The sequence below is a fragment of the Megascapheus bottae genome, chromosome 1 (genome assembly GCF_031878675.1).
Source record: "Megascapheus bottae isolate mThoBot1 chromosome 1, mThoBot2.hap1, whole genome shotgun sequence".
Lineage (NCBI taxonomy): Eukaryota > Metazoa > Chordata > Mammalia > Rodentia > Geomyidae > Megascapheus > Megascapheus bottae.
In genome coordinates, this window is record NC_143509.1 from 27,557,750 (window position 1) to 27,583,716 (window position 25,967).

The 25,967-nt window shown below is 53.9% G+C and overlaps 1 protein-coding gene across 1 annotated transcript; it reads left to right on the top strand.

The window, feature by feature from the left end:
• Positions 1–1,371: 1,371 nt before the first annotated feature.
• Positions 1,372–25,415, top strand: C3 (complement C3). The gene is made up of 41 exons (XM_090339951.1): positions 1,372–1,504; positions 1,872–2,064; positions 2,536–2,698; positions 2,778–2,848; positions 4,354–4,448; positions 4,568–4,650; positions 4,772–4,862; positions 4,959–5,061; positions 5,989–6,115; positions 6,259–6,374; positions 6,481–6,627; positions 6,952–7,161; positions 7,262–7,468; positions 7,605–7,763; positions 8,249–8,378; positions 8,569–8,640; positions 8,825–9,025; positions 10,986–11,094; positions 11,306–11,391; positions 12,662–12,804; positions 12,895–13,107; positions 13,683–13,749; positions 13,857–13,943; positions 14,718–14,921; positions 15,684–15,759; positions 16,023–16,182; positions 16,768–16,866; positions 17,588–17,744; positions 18,090–18,253; positions 19,282–19,440; positions 19,588–19,647; positions 19,759–19,849; positions 19,966–20,017; positions 21,777–21,864; positions 21,973–22,062; positions 23,613–23,718; positions 23,818–23,907; positions 24,013–24,096; positions 24,652–24,735; positions 24,830–24,965; positions 25,234–25,415. The coding sequence occupies exons 1-41, from the start codon at positions 1,431–1,433 to the stop codon at positions 25,373–25,375; spliced, it is 4,989 nt and encodes a 1,662-aa protein (XP_090196077.1). The 5' UTR covers positions 1,372–1,430; the 3' UTR covers positions 25,376–25,415.
• Positions 25,416–25,967: the final 552 nt, after the last annotated feature.

A 25,967-nucleotide genomic window follows, 5' to 3' on the forward strand; every position in this document is an offset into this window, starting at 1 on the left:
GTCCTCTGCCAGAAAAAAGCTGTTATGATCTGAGCAGAGAGAAGGTGGGGGGGGGGGGGAGTGTTCCTGGGCTCCCTGGCTCAGCCAGGAAAAGGGTGTGATTTACAGGAAATCTCTTCAGAGTCCCTTTAACCCCTCTTAGGGTGTAGTGGGGGAAGGATGTTGGGAAAGAACCTGTCCAGGCATTGGCAGCCATTCCCTGCCATGCCCAGTTAACCATTGTCTTTCTGCGGTAGCTGAGGACCACAGAAATGCAAATATACATAGTGTCTAAGTCTCAGCTGTCACCTCTGAGCCTGGCAAAAACCCAAAGTCAACCAGGCCAGCATGGGTCGGCTAGCCAGGCAATCATTTCCTGCAAGGTAACCTGTGTGTTGGTCACCCGCTGGCCCAGAGGCAGGAATCTGGCACTGTCTAGTTTAGGTTGCAGCTGCCTCTCGGGTGCACCCAGGGGCCAGTCTCTTTGCTGAAATAAGAATCGATTTTGCAGGAGGAAACTGAGGCGCAGAGAGATTATCCAGGGCCTTCTCTGAAGATCTGTCTGCAGAAGAGCTAGTCCATTTTTTGCATGGAGAAACAAGCATCTCCAAGGCAGAGTGTTCATGATAAAGCAAAATACAAGTCAGGAGGAATAGACTATCTTAGTTAATGCTTGTATACTGATCTGGATGGTGAATTCCTATGCATACTTTAAAGCCCACACAAAATGCCCCCTCTTCCAAGAAGCTGTCCCTGGTTATCCAAGCAGCACAGTAATCCTGTACTGAGGAAAGTACTTCACAGGGCTAGAAATGTCTGTCTCTTCCTCCTATTCCTTCCTCAATGTGGAAGCTTCTGGAAATGACACTAACTCTCAGTATTAAGATGGACTCAAACTAGATTTATGAGCAGAGTTGAATGATCTGGAAGTACCAGTGGCCCCAAGGAACTGGCGAGACTGAGGCAGGAGCATGAAGAGTTTAAGAGTTCGAAATGAGCCTGGATAACAAGCAAGAACCTTCTTTTTATAAAATAAAAATGAAATAAATAAATAAATAAATAAATGCCACCACCCCAATTTACACGCAGGGTTTGGTTCTGCTATCTGGAGAAGGGGGAGAGCACTGGATGGCAGTGCATGCTACCACACTTGGGGAATTGTGTGCCAGCTCACCAACTGGCCTTGACTTTGACCCCCGAGAAAGAACAGCCCAGGGTCACTCACCCCCACTCACAGGTTGGCTTATGGCTTCAAAAGGTTAGGAAACTGTTGAGAAACCTCGGGCAGCCCCAAGAGGGGCAGGGCCTCCAGATGGGAGGAGGGAAGGCCGGGTGGGGGAGAGGCCCGGACCAGATAAGAGGCCAGCCTCCCCAGCCTTTCGCTCATTCCTGCCCACCCTCTCCTTCCCATCCTGACCCTCCGTCCCTGCACCGCCCCTGCACCCTGCGCCATGGGGCCGGCCTCAGGCCCCCACCTGCTGCTCTTGCTGTTAACCAGCTTCCCCCTGGCCCTGGGGGACCCCCTGTGAGTTGTCAGCCTTGGGGGGTGACACCTCAGACTTGGTCCTGGCTCATGAAGGTTGCGGGTGGGCCTCGGGACTGATTTGGGTGGTGCAGGATTTCTTCCAGGGTTTGGGGTGTCGACATTTGGGCGCTTGGGGGTCTTGCGTGGATACTTTGGGGGCGTCTATCTGAGGGTTTGGGGGCTCCGGGGATTCTGATGGGGTGGGGTGGGGTCTGGTTAGGGGGAAGGGGCGCCCGGCGGGCACTCAGGCCGGGATCGGGCATCGCGGGGGGGGGCTCCCTCCCCTCCCCGGCCGGGGTCACGGCGGGGCGGGGGGGCGCCTGGGGCTTAGGGCCGGTGCCAGCTCCGCGGCCCTCGCCCTCCGCAGGTTCTCCCTGATCTGCCCCAACATCCTGCGGCTGGAGAATGAGGAGACCATGGTGCTGGAGGCTCACGACGCGCAGGGCGACATCCCCGTCACCGTCACCGTCCACGATTTCCCCGCCAAGAAGCAAGTGCTGTCCAGTGAGAAGACCGTGCTCACGGCCGCCGCCGGACACCTGGGCACCGTCGCCGTCAAGGTGGGCGGAGCCCGGGCGGCGCTCCCCCCGCCCCGTCCCCGCCCCACCCTTCGCTCGCCCCTTCCGGGACACTGAGCCCCGCCCCCTCTAAGCCACACCCCCGCGACCTCCTCGAAGCCCCTCCCACATGCGTCTCCGCCTCTTCTGGGCCCCGCCTTTCTCTAAGCTCCTCCCCCTTTACAAGCCCCACCCACCTCCAGCTCCTCCCTTTGTGCCCTCCTGGGTTCCGCCCCCTTCGTAAGCTCCACCCACCTCGTTCTCTAAGCACCTCCCATCTATCGCCTCTCATTCTGGGCCCCGCCTTCCTCCACGCCCTGCCTCTTCTAAGCCACGCCCACCTCGTCTAAGCCCCTCCCTCTGCTCCCCTCTCTAAGCCCCGCCTCTTTTAAGCCCCTCCCCCCCAGCACCCCATTCTCCCCCTCCAAGCCCCTCCCTGGAGCGGAGCCCTCACATTCGCTGGTCCCCGGTTAGATCCCTGCCAGCAAGGAGCTCAGGAACGACAAGGGACACAAGTTCGTGACAGTGCAGGCCAACTTCGGGGCCACGCTGGTGGAGAAGGTGGTGCTGGTCAGTCTTCAGAGCGGGTACCTCTTCATCCAGACGGACAAGACCATCTACACTCCAGGATCCCCAGGTGAGGACTGCGGGTGGGGGGAGGCCGGCCCGGGGCCAGGCTGGGGCTCACCAGCCTCTTCTGTCCCCACTGCTTCCAGTCCTCTACCGCATCTTCACCGTGGACCACAAGCTGCTGCCGGTGGGCCAGACCGTCGTCATCACCATTGAGGTACCGCCAGCTGGGACCTCTAGACGGAAAAGGAGACCCCGGAAAGAGGGGCCCCAGAGGCACTCACAGAAGGAAAAGTCTGTACCCAGTAGAGCCCAGGGGCAGCTCATGCACCTCGGGATCCTGATTTTGTATATATCTCTGGACATTTCACCTCCTTGAGCCTGTTTCTTCTTCTTCTTCTTCTAGAGATAAGGATGACAGATTGAAATCTAAGTAGTGCAGCCAGAGAGCTTGTATGATCACCAGAATCCAGTCCCTCTCTCTGTCCACAGCCTTCTGTGGCTCCCTCCTTCCTCAGAGGAAGGAGCTAAGTTCTCCTCTAAAACTGCATACCCTTCCTCATCCTCTCCCCACATCTTTCCATCACTCTCCCTCCTCATTGGTCCTCCAACACACCAGACTCTCTCCTGCCCCAGGGCCTTTGCATAGGCTGTGCAACCCTTTTCCAAAATATCCACATGGCCCATCACCTCCTTCAATTCTACACACACACACACACACACACACACACACACACACACACACACACATGCAGAGAAGGAAAGGGGGAGAAGGGAGAAGAAAGGAGTGGCTTGGTCCCTGTAGAACTGTCTGATGGGTTTATCAAAGCCATTCAAAACAGGCAGGTGGCATGTCTGAAGGCCCCCTGGCCTGGGGGATCTGGAACTGGTGACATCTGGGAGGGAAAAGAGATCACAAATTAGGGCTGGGAGTTTGGTAGAGTGCCTGCCTAGCATTCACTAAGACTGGGGTTCGATTCCTCAGTACCAGATATACAGAAAAAGCCAGAAGTGGTGCTGTGGCTCAAGTGGTAGAGCTCTAGCCTTGAGAAAACCCAAGGACAGCGCTCAGGCCCTGAGTTCAAGTCCCAGAACTGGCAAAAAAAAAAAAGTCCACTGTTAGCCCGGGCAGAAAAGTCCTCATGAGACTTTGATCTCCTATAAACCACTTGAGACGCATTAGCATTAAGCACAGAGAAGCTCTGGGATGCTGTCCAGTCCCTGAGTTCAAATTCCACAACTGACAAAAAAATAAAAAAAAAGTTTGACTCTGTCAGATGCACACAGAGTGTGTATTCCCAAATTCCTTCCGAGGCTAGAGAAGCAGATTTGTAGGTGATTAAAAACGTCTCTATCTAATGAAATGTTCAACACAGACTCTAATAAATAAATGGTCGTGATGAACACAGTCCAGACAGACAGTGATACAGATGAACTTCTGCTCGTGTGCACAATCCTCCAGCCTGTGAGGCAGCGCATGATCAGCTCCTGGTTCTCCACAGACGACGGCTTGCACAAAACGAGGAAGTAACTTGCCCAAAGGTCACATAGCTTCTCAGTGGCACCACAGAGATTTGAACCCAGGAATCTGACTGACTGATCCCTGGGCCTCAGTTGCTGCCTCTGCAGACGGGGTGGAGAGAGATAGATGAGGGAGACAAGTTGAGGGGGGGCGGGCTCGAGCTTCAAAAGATCTACATGACCCCACATCTCTTCTTCCAGACTCCTGAAGGAGTTCCCATCATGAGAGACGCACGGTCTTCTCTAAACCAGCATGGCATCTTGTCCCTGTCCTGGAAAATCCCAGAGCTGGTCAAGTATGTCAGGCTCTCCCTGCAGGAGGTGGGGGGCTCTGCCCACCCCCAGGAGAGGAAGAAAGGGGTTCTTGATGCTCCAAACACTCACCCTCCTGCCTTGCCTCCCCCCTACCCCTCAGCATGGGGCAATGGCGTATCAAGGCTTACTATGAGCACACCCCACAGCAAATCTTCTCGGCCGAGTTCGAGGTGAAGGAGTATGGTGAGAGGGGGCCCCTGGTGTGGGAGCCCTTCCTTCCCACCCTGAACCCCCCCACCCCTGCCTTCCATTCCCACCCTGCTGCCATTCCTAGCCAACATGGTCCCCCCCCTCTTATACCCAGTGCTGCCCAGTTTTGAAGTCCTGGTGGAGCCTGCAGAGAAATTCTACTACATTGATGACCCGAACGGCCTGGAAGTCACCATCACAGCCAGGTCCGGGGGTGGGGGGGTTGGACCACTGGCTGGGATCAGGGACTCTGGGTTATCGGCCATGGCTGGCAGAGGATCTGAGATCTCCCTGCTTTCTAGGTTCTTATATGGAAAGAATGTGGAAGGAGCGGCCTTTGTTATCTTTGGGATCCAGGATGGAGACCAGAAGATATCCCTGGCCCACTCCCTCACTCGTGTTCAGGTACCTGCAGGGGCCCCTCACCTCCAGCTGCTCCATCAGCCCTCAGAGGCCCCAACCACTGTGCTTTTCCCTTCTAAGCCTGGCTCCCCAGATCCGTGTCCATCCACAAGCCAGCTCCCTTGAAGCCTCGCCCCCCACTGGAGCCATTGTAAGCCCCTCCCCTCATAAGTAGAGCCTTAGAGGCCACACCCACTTACAAGCACCTCCCCTTAAAAGTCCCCCCTCTCTGGAGCCACGCCTACATACAAGCCTCTCCCTTTCAGAGTCCTCCTCCTCCTCCTCCTCCTCCTCCTCCTCCTCCTCCTTCTCCTCCTCCTCCTCCTCTTCTTCCTCCTCCTCCTCCTCCTCCTCCTTCTCCTCCTCCTCCTCCTCCTCCTCCTCCTTCTTCTTCTTCCTCTCCCTCCTCCTCCTCCTCCTTCTCCTCCCCCCGCACCTGGGGCTTAAACTCAGTGCTTGGGTGCTGGCCTTTAGCTATGCTGGCACTCTGCTACTTGAGCCACCGCTCCATTTCCAGTGGTTTTGGTGATTAATTGGAGCTAGGAGTCTCACAAACTTTCCTGTCTGGGGTGACCTCAAGCTGTGCTCCTCAGAGCTCATCTTCCTGAGAAGCTAGGATGACAGGCCCAAGCCACCCGTTCCCGCCTTATTTCTTCTTCTTATCTTGAAGTAGTCACACAGAGCGGTTGTCATTCAGTGTGTCAGTTACTAAGCACCATGCACCTTGATCGATGTCACTGACCCGTCATCATTCTCCCCCTCCTCCTCCCCTCCCCTCCATTTTCCTAGACTCATAGAACATGCACTGAACAGTATGACTGCATTCTCCCTCTCCTTCCTCTACCCCCATCTCCTACCCCTCTCTTTCAACCCCCCCCCCCGAATTCTTTCTCTCTTGAGCCAAACTCCTTCTCTCCCGGTCTCCCCCAGATCGAAGATGGTGTTGGGGAGGCTATGTTGAGCCGACAGGTGCTGCTGGATGGGGTGAAACCCTCGAGCCCAGATGCCCTGGTGGGGAAGTCTCTGTATGTGTCAGTCACCGTCGTCCTGCACTCAGGTGAGGCCAGGCCCCAGGGGAGAGGCACCGCAGTGGGAGGGAGGAGGCAGGAGGCCTAACTGAGGGAGGAGGCCCTCTGAAGATGGGGGGTGGCAATCTGAGCGGAGCGAGGTGACCTGGTTCTCATGGTTTGTCCTCCTCAGGCAGCGACATGGTAGAGGCAGAGTACAAGGGAATCCCCATTGTGACCTCCCCGTACCAAATCCACTTCACCAAGACGCCTAAGTACTTCAAGCCAGCCATGCCTTTCGACCTCATGGTGAGACCTCCCCCCTAAAATGACCCCACTCCTCGAGCCCCTCCCCAGTGCTGGCCCACACCTCCAAGCCCACCTGACCGTCATCTACCTGTCCTGGTGTCCATAGGTGTTTGTGACCAACCCCGATGGCTCTCCAGCCCGCCGGGTACCTGTGGTGACCCAGGGCAATGAAGTGCAGTCCCTCACCCAAGACGACGGCGTGGCCAAGCTGAGCATCAACACACCCAACAACCGGCAGCCTCTCACCATCACGGTGAGTGCAGTCGGGGTCAGCCTGTGCAGCCCACAGCTGGGAGGCCCGACAGCACTGGCACAGAAGGAGCCATTAGCTAATTACAGTGTCGGAGAGCTAAAGTCCTAAATTCCAGGGCTGGCAACAGCTGGTCCACGGGGGCTGCAGAAAGAATCCTCTTCCTGCCATTTCCAGCTCTGGATACCCAGTATCCCTTGGCTTGTGGCCCCTTCCTTCCTCTTCAAAGCCCTCCTCCTCCTCCTCCTCCTCCTCTTCAAGATCAAGTCATCTGAGGTCCCATCTTAAGCAGGGTCATCAGCCTCTTTCTCCTCTTTCCCCACCCAGGTTCGCACAAAGAAGGAGGGGATCCCAGAGGCCCGACAGGCCTCCCTGACCATGAAGGCCCAGCCCTACAGCACTATGCACAATTCCAACAACTACTTGCACCTGTCTGTGCCCCGGACTGAGCTCAAGCCTGGTGAGACCCTCAATGTCAACTTCCACCTGCGGACAGACCCAGGCCAGGATGCCAAGATCAAATACTATACCTACGTGGTGAGTGGCCCCGCCCCTGGCCCCGCCCACCGCCTCTCTCGACCACGCCCCCTCCCCACTCACCCTCCCTGTGCCTCTCCTGATTCTCCTGTCCACCCAGATTATGAACAAAGGCAAGCTGCTGAAGGCTGGTCGTCAGGCCAGAGAAGCCGGCCAGGACCTGGTGGTGCTGCCTTTGAGTGTCACCCCAGATTTTATCCCTTCCTTCCGCCTGGTGGCCTACTACACACTGGTGGGCGCTGGTGGCCAGAGGGAGGTGGTGGCCGATTCCGTGTGGGTGGACGTCAAAGACTCGTGTGTCGGCACGGTGAGCACTTGAGCACTCCTGAGCGTGGCTGAGCGCGCTCTCTCTCCTCTCCCCCCCCCCCCCCCTCTCTCTCTCGACTTCCTTCCTCCCCAGCCTGGACATCCTGGCCTCACTCTTCCTCCCTCTCCTCCCGCAGCTGGTGGTGAAAGGTGGTGGGAAGGATGACCGACAGCCTCTACCTGGGCAACAGATGACCCTGAAGATCGAGGGCAACAAAGGGGCCCACGTGGGGCTGGTGGCCGTGGACAAGGGCGTGTTCGTGTTGAATAAGAAGAACAAACTGACCCAGAGAAAGGTGCGTGCATCCTTTACTGACTGGTGGAAGACAAGATGGCCGAGGAGAAGGCTGGGAGCCAGGGGGATTGGGATGGGGTGGGGCTCTAGGAGGGGCACTAGTGAGGTCCTGGGGTCCCCACTTAGCACCTCCAAAGAAAGCTAGATGTAAGTGTACGAGTGGAAGCCAGGCACCAGTGGCTCACACCTGTGATCCTAGTGACTCAGGAGGCTGAGATCTGAGGATCATGGTTCAAAGCCAGCCTGGGCACTACAGGCCATGAGACTCTTTATATCCAATGAACCACTAGAAAACCAGTAGTGGCTCTGTGGCACAAAGTGGTAGAGAGCTGGAGCAAAAGAGCTCAGGGACAGACAGCACTCAGGCCCTGAGTTCAAGACCCATGACTGACCAAAACCAAAAACAGTGGGGATGGGTGGACAAGGTAGATGAGGCACGCTGGCCTCGCCTCTCTCGGGCCCTGATAACCTCATCTCTGGGTGCAGATCTGGGACGTGGTGGAGAGGACAGATATTGGCTGCACTCCAGGCAGTGGGGCAGACTATGGCGGGGTCTTCAAGGATGCAGGGCTGGTGTTCAAGACCAGCCAAGGCCTGCAGACTGCTCAGAGGACAGGTGAGGAGGCCGCAGGCTGCTGCCGGGAGGTGCCTCTGTCGCAGACCCTAGGGGCACAGGTTCTGTTCAGGAGCCCTGGGTTCAAGTCCTGCCTCCACTAATATAACTAACCAAATGCGGTCAGTCACATCTGACCTCAGAGACGTGGTGAGAACTGTCCCACAGGTGTTATGTCCATTTTGTCCCCCAGAACCAGAGTGTCCCAAGCCAGTCACTCGCCGCCGGCGCTCCGTGCAGCTCACGGAGAAACGGATGGACAAAGGTGAGGACCCTTCCCCAAACCTGCCGCACCCTCCCACAGTGTAGACGTGAAGAATCCAGATGGAAGCGGGGAGGGCTGATCGGGGAAGTCCTGCCTGGAGTCTGCCCTAATGCTTTCTTGTTTGGTTGTTTTGGGGGGGAGGGGACGCCCTGGCTGAGACTCACTAAGGGTCTATACTCCACAGCGGGTCAGTACAAGAGCAAGGAACTCCGGAAATGCTGCGAGGACGGCATGCGAGACAACCCCATGCAGTTCTCGTGTCAGCACCGAGCAACCTACATCTCCCAGGGCGAGGCCTGTGTGAAGGCCTTCCTGGACTGCTGCACCTATCTTGCCCAGGTTCGAGAGCAGCACCACCGAGACAGCGAGCTGGGCCTGGCCAGGAGTAAGTCCCCCCGCTGGGACCTGGGGGGGAGGGGGCTGATGTGAGTGAGGGGGGACAAGGCTTCTACCTGGGGCTAGAGGGTACACCTGTCAACGGAAGATGAATCTTTGGGGGAGGGGGTACAGACCCTCCCCAGGGGGCACAGAAGGACTCCAATCTAGTGCTGGGATCTGGCGTGGGGTGTGTACCTGAAAAAAGGGAGGAAGGGAGGAGGGAAGAAAGGCAGGAAGAGACCACAGACAAAAGTGATTCTCAAGCCATTTTTTTTTTCCTGTCAAAGCTGGACTTAAACCTAGATCCTCTCACCCTCAATCTCCCAAGAAAGTAGATTAGATAGGCCTGAGCCCCAGGCTTGGGCCCCCCCCCTCAAGGGACAGATTTGGAAAGATGTTTTTCATAAAGAGGAAAATGAAACGAAACCTCTGATTTCTTGGGATACAGTTTGTAGCCACGTGGGTGTTTGTATTCCCCCAAAATATTGCATAACTTTCCTTAGTGTCAACGGAAGGTCAAAGAACAATTTCAGCATTACTACTCAAAGGTACTTGACAAATTTTATTCTACAAGATGAGTAGATACAGGCACCCATGGAATTCTACTTTCTTGTTATGGAGACCAGAGTCAAAATCTGGTCAGTATGCTTCAGAAGACACAGCTGGGCTGAACTTTAGTCCCTGTCACACTGTGTTTGCTGATGATCAAGCTGCTTTCTATTTTATTTTGATTGATTCCTTTGTTTTGTTTTGTTTTGAATGCTGGGGTTTGAACTCCCAGTCTCATGCTTGCTCCACTACGGAAGCCACACCCCCACAACTTATGGCATGCCCTGATACTTAAGCCACACCCATCACCCAGCCACCATCGACTGATCAAGCCACGCCCCTATCCCTACAGCCAGGGCCCTGGCTTTTTTTTTTTTTTCCTAGTCTTAGGCTTGAGTTCAGGGCCTGAGCACTGTCCACAGCACCACCACTGGCTTTTTCTATGTATGTGGTATCGAGAAATTGAACCCAGGTCTTCCTGCATGCTAGGCAAGCACTTTACCACTAGGCCAAACTCCTGGCCCTTTTTTTTTTGTGGGTCATAGGGCTTGAACTCTGAACTTGGGCACTGTCCCCAAGCTCTTCAGCTCAAGGCTACCACCCTACCCCTTGAGCCACAGCCCCACTTCCCTTTTTCTAGAGGCTAATTGGAGACAAGAGTCTCAGGGTCTTTAGTGCCTCGGCTGGCTTTGAACCTTGATCCTCAGATCTCAGCCTCCTGAGTAGCTAGGATTACAGGTGTGAGCCACAGGGCCTGGCCCCTGGCTGTTTTTGTTGTTGCTGTTTGTTTTTGCCAGTCCTGGGCCTTGAACACAGGGCCTGAGCACTGTCCTTGGGCTTTCTCGAGCCTAGAGCTCTACCACTTGAGCCACAGCATCACTTCTGGCTTTTTTCTAAGTATATGGTATCGAGGAATCAAACCTCGGTTTCCCTGCATGCTAGGCAAGCACTGTACCACTAGGCCAAATTCCCCCACCCCTAGCTGTTGTTTTTTTTTTTTAAAGACTACCAACGCCTCTTCAGTGTTTTCCAATGGTCTGGATACCTGGAACTCACCTGGTGGCATTGAGGTGGATAGAAGCTTGAAATCCAAGCAACTGACATTGTCCATTCTTTGAAAAATATCACTGAAGAGGGGCTGGGAGTTTGGCCTAGTGGTAGAGTCCTCATCTAGCATGCATGAAGATCCAAGTTTGATTCCTCAGTACCACATACACAGAAAAAGCCAAAAGTGGTGCTCTGGCTCAAGTGGTAGAGTTCGAGCCTTGAGAAAACCCAAGGACAATGCTCAGGCCTCGAGTTCAAGCCCCATGCCTGACCAAAAAGAATCACTGAAGAATCATCTTCTACTAACCCTGGATACATGCCCATTACCCAGGGGAAATAGTTCTTTTCCAAACCAGATCTCCCCCCTTCAGGTAATGTGGACGAAGACATAATCCCAGAAGAGGACATCATTTCCAGAAGCCATTTTCCAGAAAGCTGGCTATGGATCTTAGAGGAATTAAAAGAACCAGAGAAAAATGGGTATGCCTGGGGCACCCCAGTTCCACAATCCCACGTAATTTGCAAATTCCTATGTCTCCTACTGTTACCAATAAACCCTACATCCTAGCCTAGAAACCTGGGGGCGGGGCTACCTACACACACAGACCCCAGCCCCTCCAGCCAGTCTCAGGCTCCCCCTCCACCCTGTTAGACATTCCCTGGAACTGCCTGGTCTTTCTCCCCACCTTAGAATCTCCACCAATATCATGAACATTTACCTGAAAGACACCATTACCACTTGGGAGATACTGGCTGTGAGCTTGTCTGACAAGAAAGGTAAGAGAACAATCCAGGCATTGCCAGTATTTTCTGGTCTCATCCAAAGGAATCAGGTGAGCGATTTTGCAACAACTTACATTATATCCCTGATAGTATCCCAGAAGAAGGCTAAATCATGAGGAGAAAAATGTCTAAAAATGGTGCTTAAAAAAAAGTTTAAGTTGGGCATGGTAGCTCATACCTATATCAGTAGCTACTCAGGAGGCTGAGATCTGAGGATCGTGGTTCAAAGCCAGCAGGGGCACTAAAGTCTGAGAGACTTATCTCCAGTTAATCACTAGAAATTGGGAAGTGGGGCTGTGGCTCAAGGGTAGGGTGGTAGCCTTGAGCTGAAGAGCTCAGGGACAGCTCCCAAGCCCAGAGTTTGAGCTCCATGACCCACAAAAAAAAAAGTTTACAGCTGGGCACCTGTGGCTCATACCCATAATACTAATCAGGAGGCTGGGATCTGAGGATCAGGGTTCAAAGCCAGCCCCAGCAGAAAAATCTGTGAGCCTCTTACTTCCAGTTAACCACCAGAAGTGCCAGAAGTGGCACTGTGGCTCAAATGGTAGAATGCTATCCTTGAGCAAAAAATAAAGCACAGGGACAGTGCCCAAGCACATAGTTCAAGCCCCATGACCCACAAAAAAAACAGAAACAAACCCCAAAACCAAAACAAAAACCAGATTTTAAAGCATGTTGATTCATTAATTGATCAAAAGTTTTGTGCAATATTTCAAAAGGTAAAAAAAACAAAATCCATGATGAGGAAAATACTCAATGTAAACGGAAGCCAGGTACCTGTTGCCTACCCCTGTAATGCTAGCTAGCAACCCAGGAGGCTGAGGTCTGAGGATTGTGGTTGGAAGCCAGGCCAGGCAGGAACGTCTGTGAGACTCTTATCTCCAGTGAACCACCAAAAAGCCAGACTTGGAGCTGTGGCTCAAATGGTAGAGCAGTGGTTTTGAGCACAAAAAGCTCAGGGACAGCACCCAGGCCCTGAGTTCACACTCGATTAGATTAGATAAGACATTAATAAAGAAAAAGGCTCATTAGCACTCCAGGGAGACAATTTGCAGCAGCTGGTGAGAGGGTGGGTGGGGGAGGCCCCTGTGTGTTTTGGAGGTCCCCCACTTCCACCCGGGGAGAGAAATGCTCTCTCCTCACCATGTCGAATGGATGCTGGTCGGGCTGTGTTTAGTCTGGGCCTGGGATAAGTCACAGTGGTTGTGAAATGGACAAGGATCGTGACATCCACCCCCCTCACCTGACTTCTGGTGTCCAGGGATCTGCGTGGCGGATCCCTACGAGGTGACCGTGATGCAGGACTTCTTTATCGATCTCCGGCTGCCCTACTCGGTGGTGAGGAATGAACAGGTGGAGATTCGAGCAGTCCTCTTCAACTACCGGGAGAAGGACCACCTCAAGGTGGGTCCTGGTTGCGTGTGGAGACAGGACAGGGACTGAGGGGGTGGTCCTGGGTGTGTGTAGCTGTCCTCACTCCTCTCCTCCTGACAGGTGAGAGTGGAACTACTCCACAACCCAGCTTTCTGCAGCCTGGCCACCGCCAAGAAGAGCTACCAACAGACTGTAGTGATTCCGCCCAAGTCCTCTATGCCCATCCCCTATGTGCTGGTGCCCTTGAAGATTGGTCTGCAGGAGGTGGAGGTCAAGGCGGCTGTCTTCAACCATTTCATCAGTGACGGTGTCAAGAAGACCCTGAAGGTCGTGGTAAGTTCAGCTCTGGTCTTCATCATGGAGGCCTCAAGTTCTGAGACATCAGAATAGAATCACAATATCCAGCCCAGAACAGATCACAAGTTCCAGAGACTTAGAAGCAGAGCCAGGGTTATTAGGATAAGGTAAGTGAGGTCCCAGCAATACAGGGAGAAAAAATGTATGTGTTGGGGGAGATATTTAAAAAGTTCAGCTATGGAGATCCCAGGTGTAGGTATGGTGGTACATGCCTGTAATCTCAGTATTGGGAAAGCTCTGTCCCTAAGCTTTTTTTTTTCCCCCCTCAAGGTTGGTGCTCTACCACTTGAGCTACAGCTTGTTGGTGGATTATCAGAAATAAGTCTCATTGATTTTCCTGCTTGGGCTAGCTTTGAGCTGTGATCTTTGAATCTCAGCCTCCTGAGTAGCTAGGATTACAGTGTGAGCCACCAGAATCCAGCTGTCCTCTGCTTATAAGACAAGAAACTCATGGTTCTGCTAGAGTCTGCCTCAGAATAGGCTCTCAGCTGACGGTTTCTTTGTGTGTCTGTTTGTCCTTTGGTTTACCCAACTCCCCTCCTCCTGAAAAGCCGGAAGGAATCAGAGTAAACAAAACAGTGGCTATCAAAACACTAGACCCAGAACACCTAGGCCAAGGTGAGACAAATGGCTGGAGGGTTGTGGGCAGGGAGGGTGGGGTGCGGAGAGGATGCAGGGTGCGGGCAGAGAGGCTGATGTCACTGCTCCACTCTCTCCTGCTGAAGGGGGAATCCAGAGAGAGGAGGTGCCGCCCGCAGACCTCAGTGACCAAGTTCCAGGGACCGATTCTGAGACCAACATACTCCTGCAAGGTAATGCACCCCAACACCCACCTGCCCTGCTGGGAGTGGCTGAACCACAGCTCCACCCTCCTCCAATTCAGCCCCAGCAATAAGAGCTTCATGAGTGTCTTTTAGAAGTGTCTCCCTGGTTCAGTTCAGTTCAGTGTAATGAGGCTGAGCCCTGGTGCTTATTATACCTTAGTTACTCAAGAGGCTATAGTCTGAGGATCGTGGTTCAAAGCCAGCCAGGGCAGGAAAGTCTGTTGAGTCTCCAATTTATCAGGCAAAAAAAAAAAAAGCCAGAAGTGAAGCTGTTGCTCAAGTGGTAGAGTGCTAACCTTGAGCAAAAAAGCCAAGCGCACAAGGTCCGGAGTTCAAACTCCAGTCCAAGAATCCAGGAACACACACACACATACACACACATACATGTGCACTCGTTCATAAAGAAAAGCCAGAGAACCAGCAAGTCATTGAATCATTACCAGGGATGGATGAGGTCGGTGGGGAGAGAGGACAAGACAAGGTTCTTCTACCTGAGCTCTATGAGGCTCCAGGACAAGAGCCTGGGTGAGCCGGGCCGTTAAATGAGATGCTATATTATAATTTCCCTAGCACCAAGCGTTAAAGCATAATATAAATATGCATGACTAGCAGTCACTTTAGTTCTGGCGCGATTGGGCATCAGAGGGGAGGGTGACCCTGTGACATACCAGCCTCCCTGGCCGTGCAGCCCCCGACATCACCTTTCCCACCGCCCCTCCCGGCTCACCTGGCTTGAACAGCGTCCTCCATCCTGGGCTGCAGGGACCCCGGTGGCCCAGATGACAGAGGATGCCGTGGATGGGGAGCGGTTGAAGCACCTAATTGTCACCCCCTCGGGCTGCGGAGAACAGAACATGATCGGCATGACGCCCACCGTCATCGCCGTGCACTACCTGGACCAAACCAATCAGTGGGAGAAGTTCGGCCTGGAGAAGCGGCAGGCGGCGCTGGAGCTCATTAGAAAGGGTGGGTGAGGCAGAGGGGGGGCCTCAGGCTCCGCCTGCGCCGGCTTACAGCCACGCCCCTGGTCTCCTCCTCCACACTGTGTTCATCTTCCCGACTCTGCCCCAGGGTCCTAGACCACGCCCCTCTACCTACGGCCACACCCCCTTCCCAGAGGCCCCACCCTCCTGTGCAGGGTTCCTGCCCGCGGTTCCTTTCCTGCACCCAAGACCACGCCCTCTTTCCATGGCCACGCCCCGTCCGAGGCCACGCCCTTCGACCCACACACCCCTAAGGCTCTAGCTGCCAAGACTCCGCCCCTGCACCTAAGGCCACGCCTTTACATCCGAAGCCCCGCCCCTCTGCCAGAAGCCCCACCCTTCCCATCCACGTGCTCTGCCTCCAGCCCTTGCAGTCGAGGCTCCACCCCTACTGTGCAGGTTCTCTGCCATACTCCCTTCCCTCCTCCACCTCCGCACTTCTGGAAACTTCTGACCTCCTCTGATTCTGCCACCGATTTCCCCCAGAATTCTCCCACCTGAGCCGGCCCGGCTCCCAGCCTCAGACAGGATGTCCTCGCCCACACCCACGGTGGGGCCTCTCCCCTACAATGTCACCCCACACCTTTCCGGGCTCTCCCCTCTGATTCCTATTCGGTTTCTCTCCCTCAAGGAAGCCTTTTTCCTCTGAGATCTCCGTCCCCAGGCAGGTCCCACCCCGCTCCTCCTCCCTGCCGCCGGCCCCCTGTCCACCCTGCCCTGGGTTGACCTTCTTCCCTTCCGGCAGGGTACACCCAACAGCTGGCCTTCAAACAACCCACCATGGCCTATGCCGCCTTCCTAAACCGGCCACCCAGCACCTGGTGAGTGGACAGTCAGTTCGCAGGGCCTCCCCGCCTTCGCCCTCGCCACGACAATATCTGGATCCTGGCCAACCTGACCCAAAGAGCCCCGCGCAACCCAGGCCTGGCCCCCTCTGCCCACCTGGGCTGACTACATCAGCCAACTCAGACAGACAAACTGGGCTGGCCGGGTCAGGCCCCGCCCCTCTCCGCTCATTGGCTGACGGAGATGGCAGTCTCTGGGCCCCGGCGCTGATTGGCTCACGTTCTGTGCCCATCCGCAGGCTGACCGCCTACGTGGTCAAGGTCTTCTCCTTGGCCGCCAACCTCATCGCCATCGACTCCCAGGTCCTCTGCGGGGCGGTGAAATGGCTGATCCTGGAGAAGCAGAAGCCCGATGGCGTCTTCCAAGAAGATGGGCCCGTGATCCACCAAGAAATGATTGTGAGAGGCCTGCCTTTGGGTGCGGTCGGGGAGGGCCGGCTGAGAACCACAGGCTAGACATGACGGGAGGACTGGCTGCCTTAGTCACCAGTGCAGGTAGAGAGGGACTGGGGGAAGCAAAGGTCACTCCAAAAACCAGATGGCCGCACAGCTCACTGTGAGACGGAAAGCACGTGAGAACTTGTTCAGAAAGAACAGTTGATCATAAAATAGACTTTGTGTAAAAGTGTAAGCTGGGCATGTTTAAATTAGATGTCCTGGGATGGGAGTTTGGCCTAGTGGTAGAGTGCTTGCCTAGCATGCACAAAGACCCAGGTTCAATTCCTCAGTTTCACATACATAGAAAAAGGAGGAAGTGGTGCTGTAGCTCAAGTGGTAGAGCTCTAGCCTTGAGAAAGCCCAAGGACAGTGCTCAGCCCTGAGTTCAAGCCCAGGACTGGGGAAAAAAAAGGTGACTTTGCTGAGGGAGGAAAGCATGAGGGGGAGAGAAGGCCCTGCCAAGTCTAGGTTCCCTGACTCGGCAGGCAGTTGGATAGCCAACTGTCCTCACACATTGACCCTTCCCTGCTCTCTGTCCCCACCCAGGGTGGCTACCGGAATACCCGGGAGGCCGAGGTATCCCTCACAGCCTTCGTTCTCATCGCACTGCAGGAGGCAAAAGATATTTGTGAAGGGCAGGTCAACGTAAGTGTCCTCCCCTTCCTCATGGGGGGGGAAGGGGGTAGATCCTTCTTGGAGGGGAGGGTGTTGCCCCCCCTTCCCCCCCCATTACTGCCTAGATGAGCTTGGGAGACTCCTGCATTCCTATGCTCTGGGTCTCTTGAGTTTTCTTCCTAGGATGGGCTGTGGGGTTCAGTGAGTAGATGTATGACAGGTGCAAAGTATGTGCATGTGGGGTGGGGGGGAGGAGGAAGAAGAGGAGGAGAGAAAGGGAAAAGAAGAAAAAAGGGGGGAAAGAAATGAGAAGGAAGAAGGGAGAAGAAAGGAAGAAGGGAGAAAGAAAGAGGAGAGGAGGAAAAGGAGGATGAGGAAAAGGAAGCCCAAAGCTGTGAGGTTTCCAGGTTGAAGAGTATTATTTTTTTGGTTGTGGGGCTTGAACTCAGGTTCCAAGTACTGTCCCCGAGCTTTTCCCACCCAAGACAAGCACCTGACCCCTTTGAGCCACAGTGCCACTTCCAGCTTTTTGCTGGTTAACGAGTGATTAGTCTCAGGGACTTTTCCTGCTGGGGCTGGCTTCGAGCCACGATCCTCATATCTCAGCCTTCTGAGTAGCTGGGATGACAGGGTGAGCCACCAGCGCCCGGCTTCTCCCACTCTCTTGTGGCACACTTAGGGGGCACACTGCTGGGATGTGCAGGCTGTGCTAGGTTCAGGGTAGGGGCAAGCGGTGTCATTTCTCTCACAGAGCCTAGGGGGCAGCATCACGAAAGCAGGGGACTTCCTTCAAAACAAGTATAAGGACCTCCAGAGGCCCTACACCGTGGCCATTGCTGGCTACGCCCTGGCACTGTTGGGCAAGCTGGAGGGTAACAACCTCAACAAGTTTCTGGGCACAGCCAAAGGTGAGAGGAGGGGCTGCCTCCATAGTCAAAAGTGGGTTGGTGGGGGTATAGCTGGCTTTTCAGACCCATCCTGGAACTTCCTAGCTGAATGGGGGGACAGATGGCCCAGCCTGAGCTGCGATGATGGCTCTGTTTGTTGATTCCATACCCCCTTGCCGGTGGCGGGGGGGGGGGGGTTGCTGGAGGAGGGAAGGTTGCCTAGAACTTGCAAGTCAGTAGCAATCAATTGATCAACGGATTGATCAATCCATTGATTGGGGACATCAGGAAGCCCTGCTGAGCCATCCCCCAGTTCCTGGGCACTTAGCCAGAGCGGGTCTGGAGTGTCGCCCCCCCCCCCTCTAGAACGCAACCGCTGGGAGGAACCTGGACATCAGCTGTATAACGTGGAGGCCACATCCTATGCCCTGCTGGCCCTGCTGGTCCTGCAAGATTTTGACTACGTGCCTCCTGTTGCCCGCTGGCTCAATGAGCAGAGATATTATGGCGGTGGCTATGGTTCCACACAGGCACGTGAAATGAGGGGACCCACCCAGACAGGAGGCTCTTCTGCCCATCTAGGGGGAGGTGGAGAGGGGCTGAGTAAGACATGGAAGAGGGGGAGCTCTGCACTGTCCTAGGTACCACTTGCCCCTTCCTGGTGCCCCCATACCATCTTTTCAGGACTCAGGTCCACAATCCTGAGAAGGTTCTGGAGGGAAAGTCTCCCCTCTCCCCTGTGGAGGCTGCTGAGTTATGGTCTTCATCCTACCGGGCTCTTCGTCTTACCTTGCCTCACTGGAAGGTTCTAGGCCAGTTTCTCAGTCCTTCCAGCTCCCCTCTCTCCCTGTGCCTTCAAGAGTGTGGTGTCAGGAGCTTTTTCGCAGTGGGCATTTAATCATGTCTCCACTATTGTTAGGGGTGCGTGGGGCCTCATGTTCTCACTTGAATTTTACTTTATTTTGGTGCCAGTTTGGGGGGAGGAGGCTTGAACTCAGGGCCCCGGGCGCTGTCCCTGAGCTCTTTTTTTTTTTTTGCCAGTCCTGGGCTTGAGCTCAGGGCCTGAGCACTGTCCTTGGACTTTCTCAAGGCTAGAGCTCTACCACTTGAGCCTCAGCACCACTTCCAGCTTTTTGCTATGTATGTGGGGTACCGAGGAATCGAACCCGGGTCTTCGTGCATGCTAGGCAAGCACTCTACCACTAGGCCAAACTCCCAGCCCCTCCCTGAGCTCTTTTGTTCAAGGTGAGCCCAAGTGGTAACTTGAGCCAGTGCTCCTTTCGGTTTTCTGGTGGTTCCTTGGAGATAAGTGTCTCCCAGGACTTTCCTAGTTGGCCTGGAACTGACATCCTCAGAACTCAGCTACCTGAGTAGCTAGCCCTATATGCATGAGCCACTACCCTTGGCTATGACTTCCAATCTTACTTCCCCATTCTGATCGCTCCTTTCTTCTGGGTGCTTGGTCCAAGTTAGAGCCTTATCTCTTTTCTTGATACCTCCCAAGTTCCCAGATCCTCATGTTCCAACTTCCCCTCCGCCTTCTCCATGGACTTTTTAGGCCACTTTTATGGTGTTCCAAGCCTTGGCCCAATACCAAACGGATGTCCCCGACCACAAGGACTTGAATATGGAGGTGGCGATCAAGCTGCCCAGCCGGAGTGCCCCCTCCAGTTTTCGCCTTCTGTGGGAATACGGCAGCCTCCTGCGGTCAGATCAGGTACACAGCCGCCCAGCCACGCCCTCCTCCTCCACTCCCACCCCCCAGCAGCCAGGAAGGGGCTGCAGATGCCCAGGAAAAGTCATCAGAATCAAGGGAGGACCTGGCTGCCCCTTAACCTGACTTCTCTTTCCACACCCTCTACAGACCAAACACAATGAAGGTTTCTCCTTAACTGCCAAAGGGAAAGGCAAAGGCACCCTGTCGGTAAGCCCGGAGGACACCTGTCCCATCCCATCATCTTCTCTTAGCCTCTTTACCCTGCCTTCAGTCACCCCCAAGTCCAACAACATTTTGTCTCCCCTTTGGTCTTGCCAGGTGGTAGCCATGTACCATGCCAAAGGCAAAGGCAAAGTCATTTGCAAGAAATTTGACCTAAGGGTAACCATCAGGCCAGCCCCCGACACAGGTAATAGGAATCAAAGCCCTTTCAGCCAGTCTCTTGCTGGAGTCTGTGCTCATGGGTGCCGCAATCTGAATCATGGCCCAAGAAAACCTTCTCTCCGTCTGCCTCTGTTTTTCTAGTCAAGAAGCCCCAGGATGCCAAGAGAACCATGGTCCTTGACATCTGTGCCAGGTAAGATGCAGGGCCAATGGATTGCAGCAAGACTTTCTGTCTTTACTTTCTTCCTCCCCCCTCCTTTATTTTTTTGGGTGTCGGGGGAGGAAGGGGCAGGGCTGGGACTTGAACCCTAGCCTGTATTGGCAAGTATTCTACCACTTAGCCATCTTAATAGCCCATAGAGAAACTGCATTTCATTATTTAAAACATTCAGTCACATTAGACCGGTTGTAAAGATTCAGGAAAGAGGGAGGGGGAAGAGCAATGGGGACAAAAACATGAGGAGGGGTATCAATGTGTGTGAAGTAATGCACCCTCTATCTGGTGAATATAACTGTAACCCTTCTATTAATTACAATTTAAAAATTTTAAAAAAGATTCAGGAAGGACCAAGAGGTATGGCTAAGCATGTGCACAAAGAAGGTCCAGGGAATGCAGCTTATGACTTGATTGTGTGATCATTAAAAATAAAAGTAAGCTTGCTTTGGGTTCTTTTTTCCAGTGTCCAACACAGTGGTGACGGTTCTATAGCAATAACTGACAATAGGAAGGAGATATTTCCTATGCATAGTGATTGGCAAGCTCCATTACAGCTTGAATCGGGGACAGGCATGGTGGCTCTCACCTGTAATCCTGGCTACTCAGGAGGCTGAGATCTGAGGATTTCAGTTCAAAGCCAGTCTGGGCAGGATAGTCCATGAGATTCTTCTCCCCTGTTAACCACCAGAAAGCCAGAAGTGAAGCCAGGGCTCAAGTGGTAGAGCTCTAGCCTTGAACAACAACAAAAAAAGTTCAAGAAGCGTGCCCACACCCCATTACCACCACCACCACCACCCAGGTCATGAAATTTCTCCAAGAGATCCTCGCTTTGGAAGCGATTTCCCCTGGCATGTCCCCCTGCAAGATGCCCTGCTCTTCATCTGTAGCCCATGTGTCTTTAGGAAACTCCCGTGGTGCCATCTCTGACTTTCTGTAACCCCGCGTGTCTACTTGAAGTTCACTGCTTCACTGCTTTGCAGCCTGTTTGTCTCTGTTGGTCAGATCTCTTTCGGTGACCCACCTCTATGTGGGCTGATCTCTGGGAGAGAAGGCAACACAGCTACACACTTTGCTGTCTGTGTGTGGCTTCCATAATGCCTGTGCAGTGGTCAGTCAAGGAGGAGCCATGTGATTGGCCACTGACTGTGACGCTCACATGCTATTTGCATAGCGATGTGATTGGCCACTGACTGTGATCTCATCTGTCGTTTACATCATGAACTGTGTTGATAGGCTAAGCAGTACAACTGGTTTGGTGTAGGATTCCAATGACAATCTTAGGGTACCAAAATTCAAACAATATCTTTGGGGGGTCCCATAGCATTTCACTGAACCATGTCCTCCACTCCTACAAAGTAAGAACTCCCTGTATTTCTGTCCTCGTTTCAAAAAGAACAGATGCACAGAGGGTCAACTCTTGCATCTAGTATTTCACAGAGCAGGGGCAGCATGCCAGGGATGGAACCCAGGCTCTTGTCCTTGCCAGGTAAACATTGTCCCCCTGGGCCTGCTCCTAGCCCTGTGGCGGGGATTTGAACCTCTGTGGCTGGGTGCAGAGTGTGCAGTCTCCCTAATGCTGACCGTTACACTGCATATCCTGCCCCGCTCCCACCACCCCGCACTTGGGTAATGGAGGACCCGTCTCTGATCATCGTATGAGACTCAGCCCCTCACCAAACACCCCCATGCAGGTGCACAGCCTGCAACCCCAATCGTTTCTCCTTGACTTGTCCAGGTACTTAGGTCAGGAGGACGCCACTATGTCCATTCTGGATGTATCCATGATGACTGGCTTTATTCCTGACACACATGACCTAGACCTGGTAACCAGGGCCTGGAGGGCTGGGGAAGGGTCCTGGGATTCTAAAGGGGATGGAGGGAGAGAAAGGGTCTAGGACAGATTGTTGACAGGCCTCTCACCCTTTCCCTAGCTGAGCACCGGTGTGGACAGATACATCTCCAAGTATGAAATGGACAAAGCCTTCTCCAACAAGAACACACTTATTATCTACCTGGAGAAGGTAAAGCCAAACTCTTCCCCTTCCAGGGGACTCCCATGAGCACCTTGACCCTGACTTGGCTGTACTTTTCTTCTCCTTTAGTGCCTGTCCCTAAGTCAGGCTAGCCTAAATCAAGAGGACAGGACTTGTGCTATTGGGGCAGGGAAAAGTAGCTTGTACATGATGATCAACCAAGATTGCTTTTTTGATAGTACTAGACTTTAAACTTAGTGCCTTGCTAGGCAGGTACTCGAATACTTAAGCCATATCTAGAACTCTCTTTTTTTCTTTCAGTATTTTTCAGATAGGTCCTTAATTTTTTTTATTTTACCTTGGCCCAGGCCTGGATCTCGATCCTCCTGTCTACAGCCTCCTATATATTTGGTATTACATATGTGTAATGCCAGGCTTTATTGGTTGAGATGGAGGTTGAGCTAATGTTCTCCTTTTTTTGCCCAGGTTGTCCTCCAAATACACTCTTTCCCATCTCTGTGTCCCAAGTATCTGGGATTACAGGAGTGAGCCATGGCTGGTCCTTGGGATTGCTTTGTATAAGCATGTCGTCCTCACATGATTGATGGATGTCTCCACTTTCACCTCTCCTGCGCCTGGGGGTTTTGTGCAACCTTTGAGGAAGAGCCATTTCATTTATCAAAAGTGTTTAGTTGAGCCAGATGTGGGGGCTCACGCAATCCCAGCTACCCCAGAGTCGGAGGTCTGAGGACTGAGGTCAGAAACCAGCCAGAGAAGGAGCATCTTTGCTCCAATTAACCACCAAAAAAAAAAAAAAATTGGAAGTGGGGCTGCAGCTCACATGGTTCAGTGTCAACCTTGAGCAAAAAAAGCTCTGAGATGGCACTCTGAGTTCACCAGAAAAAAAAATTGTGTCAAGTAGAGGGTTTCATGATGACATTTCCAATCCTGTGTATAATAACATGCTTGGAGCTATTTCTCTTTCTTACCCTACCTCTTCTACATCTCTAATAATTCCCCCTCCTATCTCTTCCTATCTCCCCAAAGATTCCTCCCTTCCTTCCTCTCTTACTTCTTTTGCCATTCCTGCAGCTTGAACTCAGGGCCTGGGCCTGAGCTTCTTTTACTCAAAGCTAGCACTCTACCACTTAAGCTACAGCACCACGTAAGGCTTTTTCTGTGTATGTGGTATTGAAGAACTGAACCCAAGGCTTCATGCATGCTAGATAAGCCCTCTGCCACTAAACCACATTCTCAGCCCCTCCTTTCTTCCTTTCTGGCACTATTGGGGTTAACACTCAAAACTTCTCCTTTGCTGGGCAGTTTTCTAGGGCTTGAACCAGGCCTCCAGCCACCCCTCCCTCAGCTGTTTTTTCCTCTGGTTCTTGAGAGATAAGGTCTCACTTGCACTTTTATTTTTATTTTTTTGGCCCAGGCCCGCTGGACTATAGTCGTATTTTTCTTAACCCTCTAGCTGGGAAGACAGGGGGACACAACCTGTGACCTCCCCATCCCTCAATTCTCCCCACCATGGTTCTCCGGGTCAGTACCCAGGATGGAGACCCCATCCCCTCACGACCACCCCCTCCTCCCCTCAGATCTCGCACACCCAAGAACAATGTCTGTCCTTCAAAGTCCACCAGCTCTTCACCGTGGGGCTCATCCAGCCTGGCTCTGTCAAGGTCTACTCATACTACAACCTGGGTGAGTGGCCATGCCAGTCTGAGAGTTCGGGATGAGAGGGGGGTGGTGTCTGAGGGATCCGGAGGCTGAAGACCCTCTGACTCCTCTCCGTGCTCCCAGAGGAGTCCTGCACACGCTTCTACCACCCGGAGAAGGAGGACGGGATGCTGAGCAAGCTCTGCCACCGGGATATATGCCGCTGCGCTGAGGGTGGGTACACTGGGGACCCCCCCACGTGGGGAGGGGGGCTTGTGAGGAGGAAGAACCCCTGGAGCCAGTCACGCCTGGCTGAGCTCCTCCTTGTCCTGCCTGCAGAGAACTGCTTCATGCACCAAGGGGAGGAGAAGGTCACCCTCAATGAGCGTGTGGACAAGGCCTGCGAGCCCGGGGTGGACTACGGTGAGTGGGGCCGGCAGCTGTGCGTGGTGGGGTAGCAGAGGGCAGGAGTCATGTTAGCGTGATCGGAAAGGATTGTTGCTGGGGGGGGGGGGGGAGCGGGGATGATTGTCGCTGGCTGCCTGTGTGTGCCGTGTGGATGGCTTCATGAGACATTGTGTGTCCTGGGGCCTGGCGCCAGGAGTAGCTGGTGCTATGAGCCTGGCTGTAGTGTGTGGCTCTGTTGGGGTGCTGTGGTTGTGTATGTGGCTCTCAGGGCTGCAGGTGAGTGGGGACTCTTAGGTGTGGTGTTTGGGTGTGTGGTTGTGGGTGGCTGTAGCCACATACCATGTTGGCTGTCCAGGAGAGTGACTGTCTATGAGCTGCTGTCCCCGTGTCTCTGACTGTACTTGTGGGTGGCAGAAACTGGGTGTCACCGTATGTGGGCGCTGCCCGGGTGACCGCCTGGGAAGAGGGTGGACTGCAGGGTGACTGGCAACAACCTCTCATGGCCCTGTGTGGGGAAGGTGTCCCCTTGGTGACGCCCCTGTCCCTCCCTCCCCTTCCCCCCCCCCGCAGTGTACAAGACCAAGGTGGTCACCATTGATCTGTCAGATGACTTCGACGAATATGTAATGGCCATCGAGCAGGTCATCAAGTCAGGTCAGCCCCTGTGCCCTGTCTCCTGCCCCCCTCCCTCCTCTCCCTTCCCCCTCCCCCCCTCCCCCGTGGCTCACCACCCTCTCCCTCGCTCCAGGTTCGGATGAAGTGCAGGCTGGGCAGGAGCGCAGGTTCATCAGCCACATCAAGTGCAGGGAGGCCTTGAAGCTGCAGAAGGGGAAGCACTACCTCATATGGGGTGTCTCCTCCGACCTCTGGGGGGAAAAGCCCAAGTGAGTGTCTCCCCTGTGCATGCGATGGGCGTGCATGTGGTGGCTCTTACACAGCGCCAGTACCCCAGGCCTCTCTTTTCCAGAAGCCCTGCCCTCCAGAAGCCCCGCCCCATCTCTCACCCCATGCCCCACTCCAAGTCCTCCCATTCACAAATCCCACCTGAAAGCCACGCCCCCTCTGTCCCTCCCCACGAAGCCCCCCCATTCATAAGCTATGCCTACAGAGGCCACGCCCCTCTGATGGGTCCTCTCGCCCCCCACCCCCCAGCATCAGCTATATCATTGGGAAGGACACCTGGGTGGAGCTGTGGCCCGAAGCTGAGGACTGCCAGGATGAAGAGAACATGAAACAGTGCCAGGACCTGGGCGCCTTCACAGAGAGCATGATGGTTTTCGGTTGCCCCAACTGATTACCCCTGCAGATTCTCCAATAAAGCTTTGTTTATCCTATGTCAGAAAGTCTGGAGTTGTGTGTGTGTGAGAGACTTTTGCCCCTCTAGTTCTCACCTGGAAAAATCCCCACTGGTTTTTATATCCAATCAAATCATTGATTTTTACATCCTTCTTTTTTTTTTTTTTTTTTTGCCAGTCCTGGGCTTGAGCTCAGGGCCTGAGCACTGTCCTTGGACTTTCTCAAGGCTAGAGCTCTACCACTTGAGCCTCAGCACCACTTCTGGCTTTTTTTCTATATGTGGTACCGAGGAATTGAACCCGGGTCTTCATGCATGCTAGGCAAGCACTTTAACCACTAGGCCAAACTCCCGGCCCCTGCATCCTTCTTTTGGGGTCAAACCGTAAACGCTCCTTCTCCTCCCCAGGGAGAGGGATCAGGTCCAGCAGATAACAATAGGCCATCCTTGAACTTTTCCCAAAGGGAATCTCCATGTTGGAAAAGATGGGCTGGATGTAGGCCAGGCTGTGGTAATGTCTCCCAGTGGCTTCAGTGGATTGTCCCACCTCCTGCTGGGCTGTCCTCAGATGTCTCCAAAGGCTGGTTAAGAA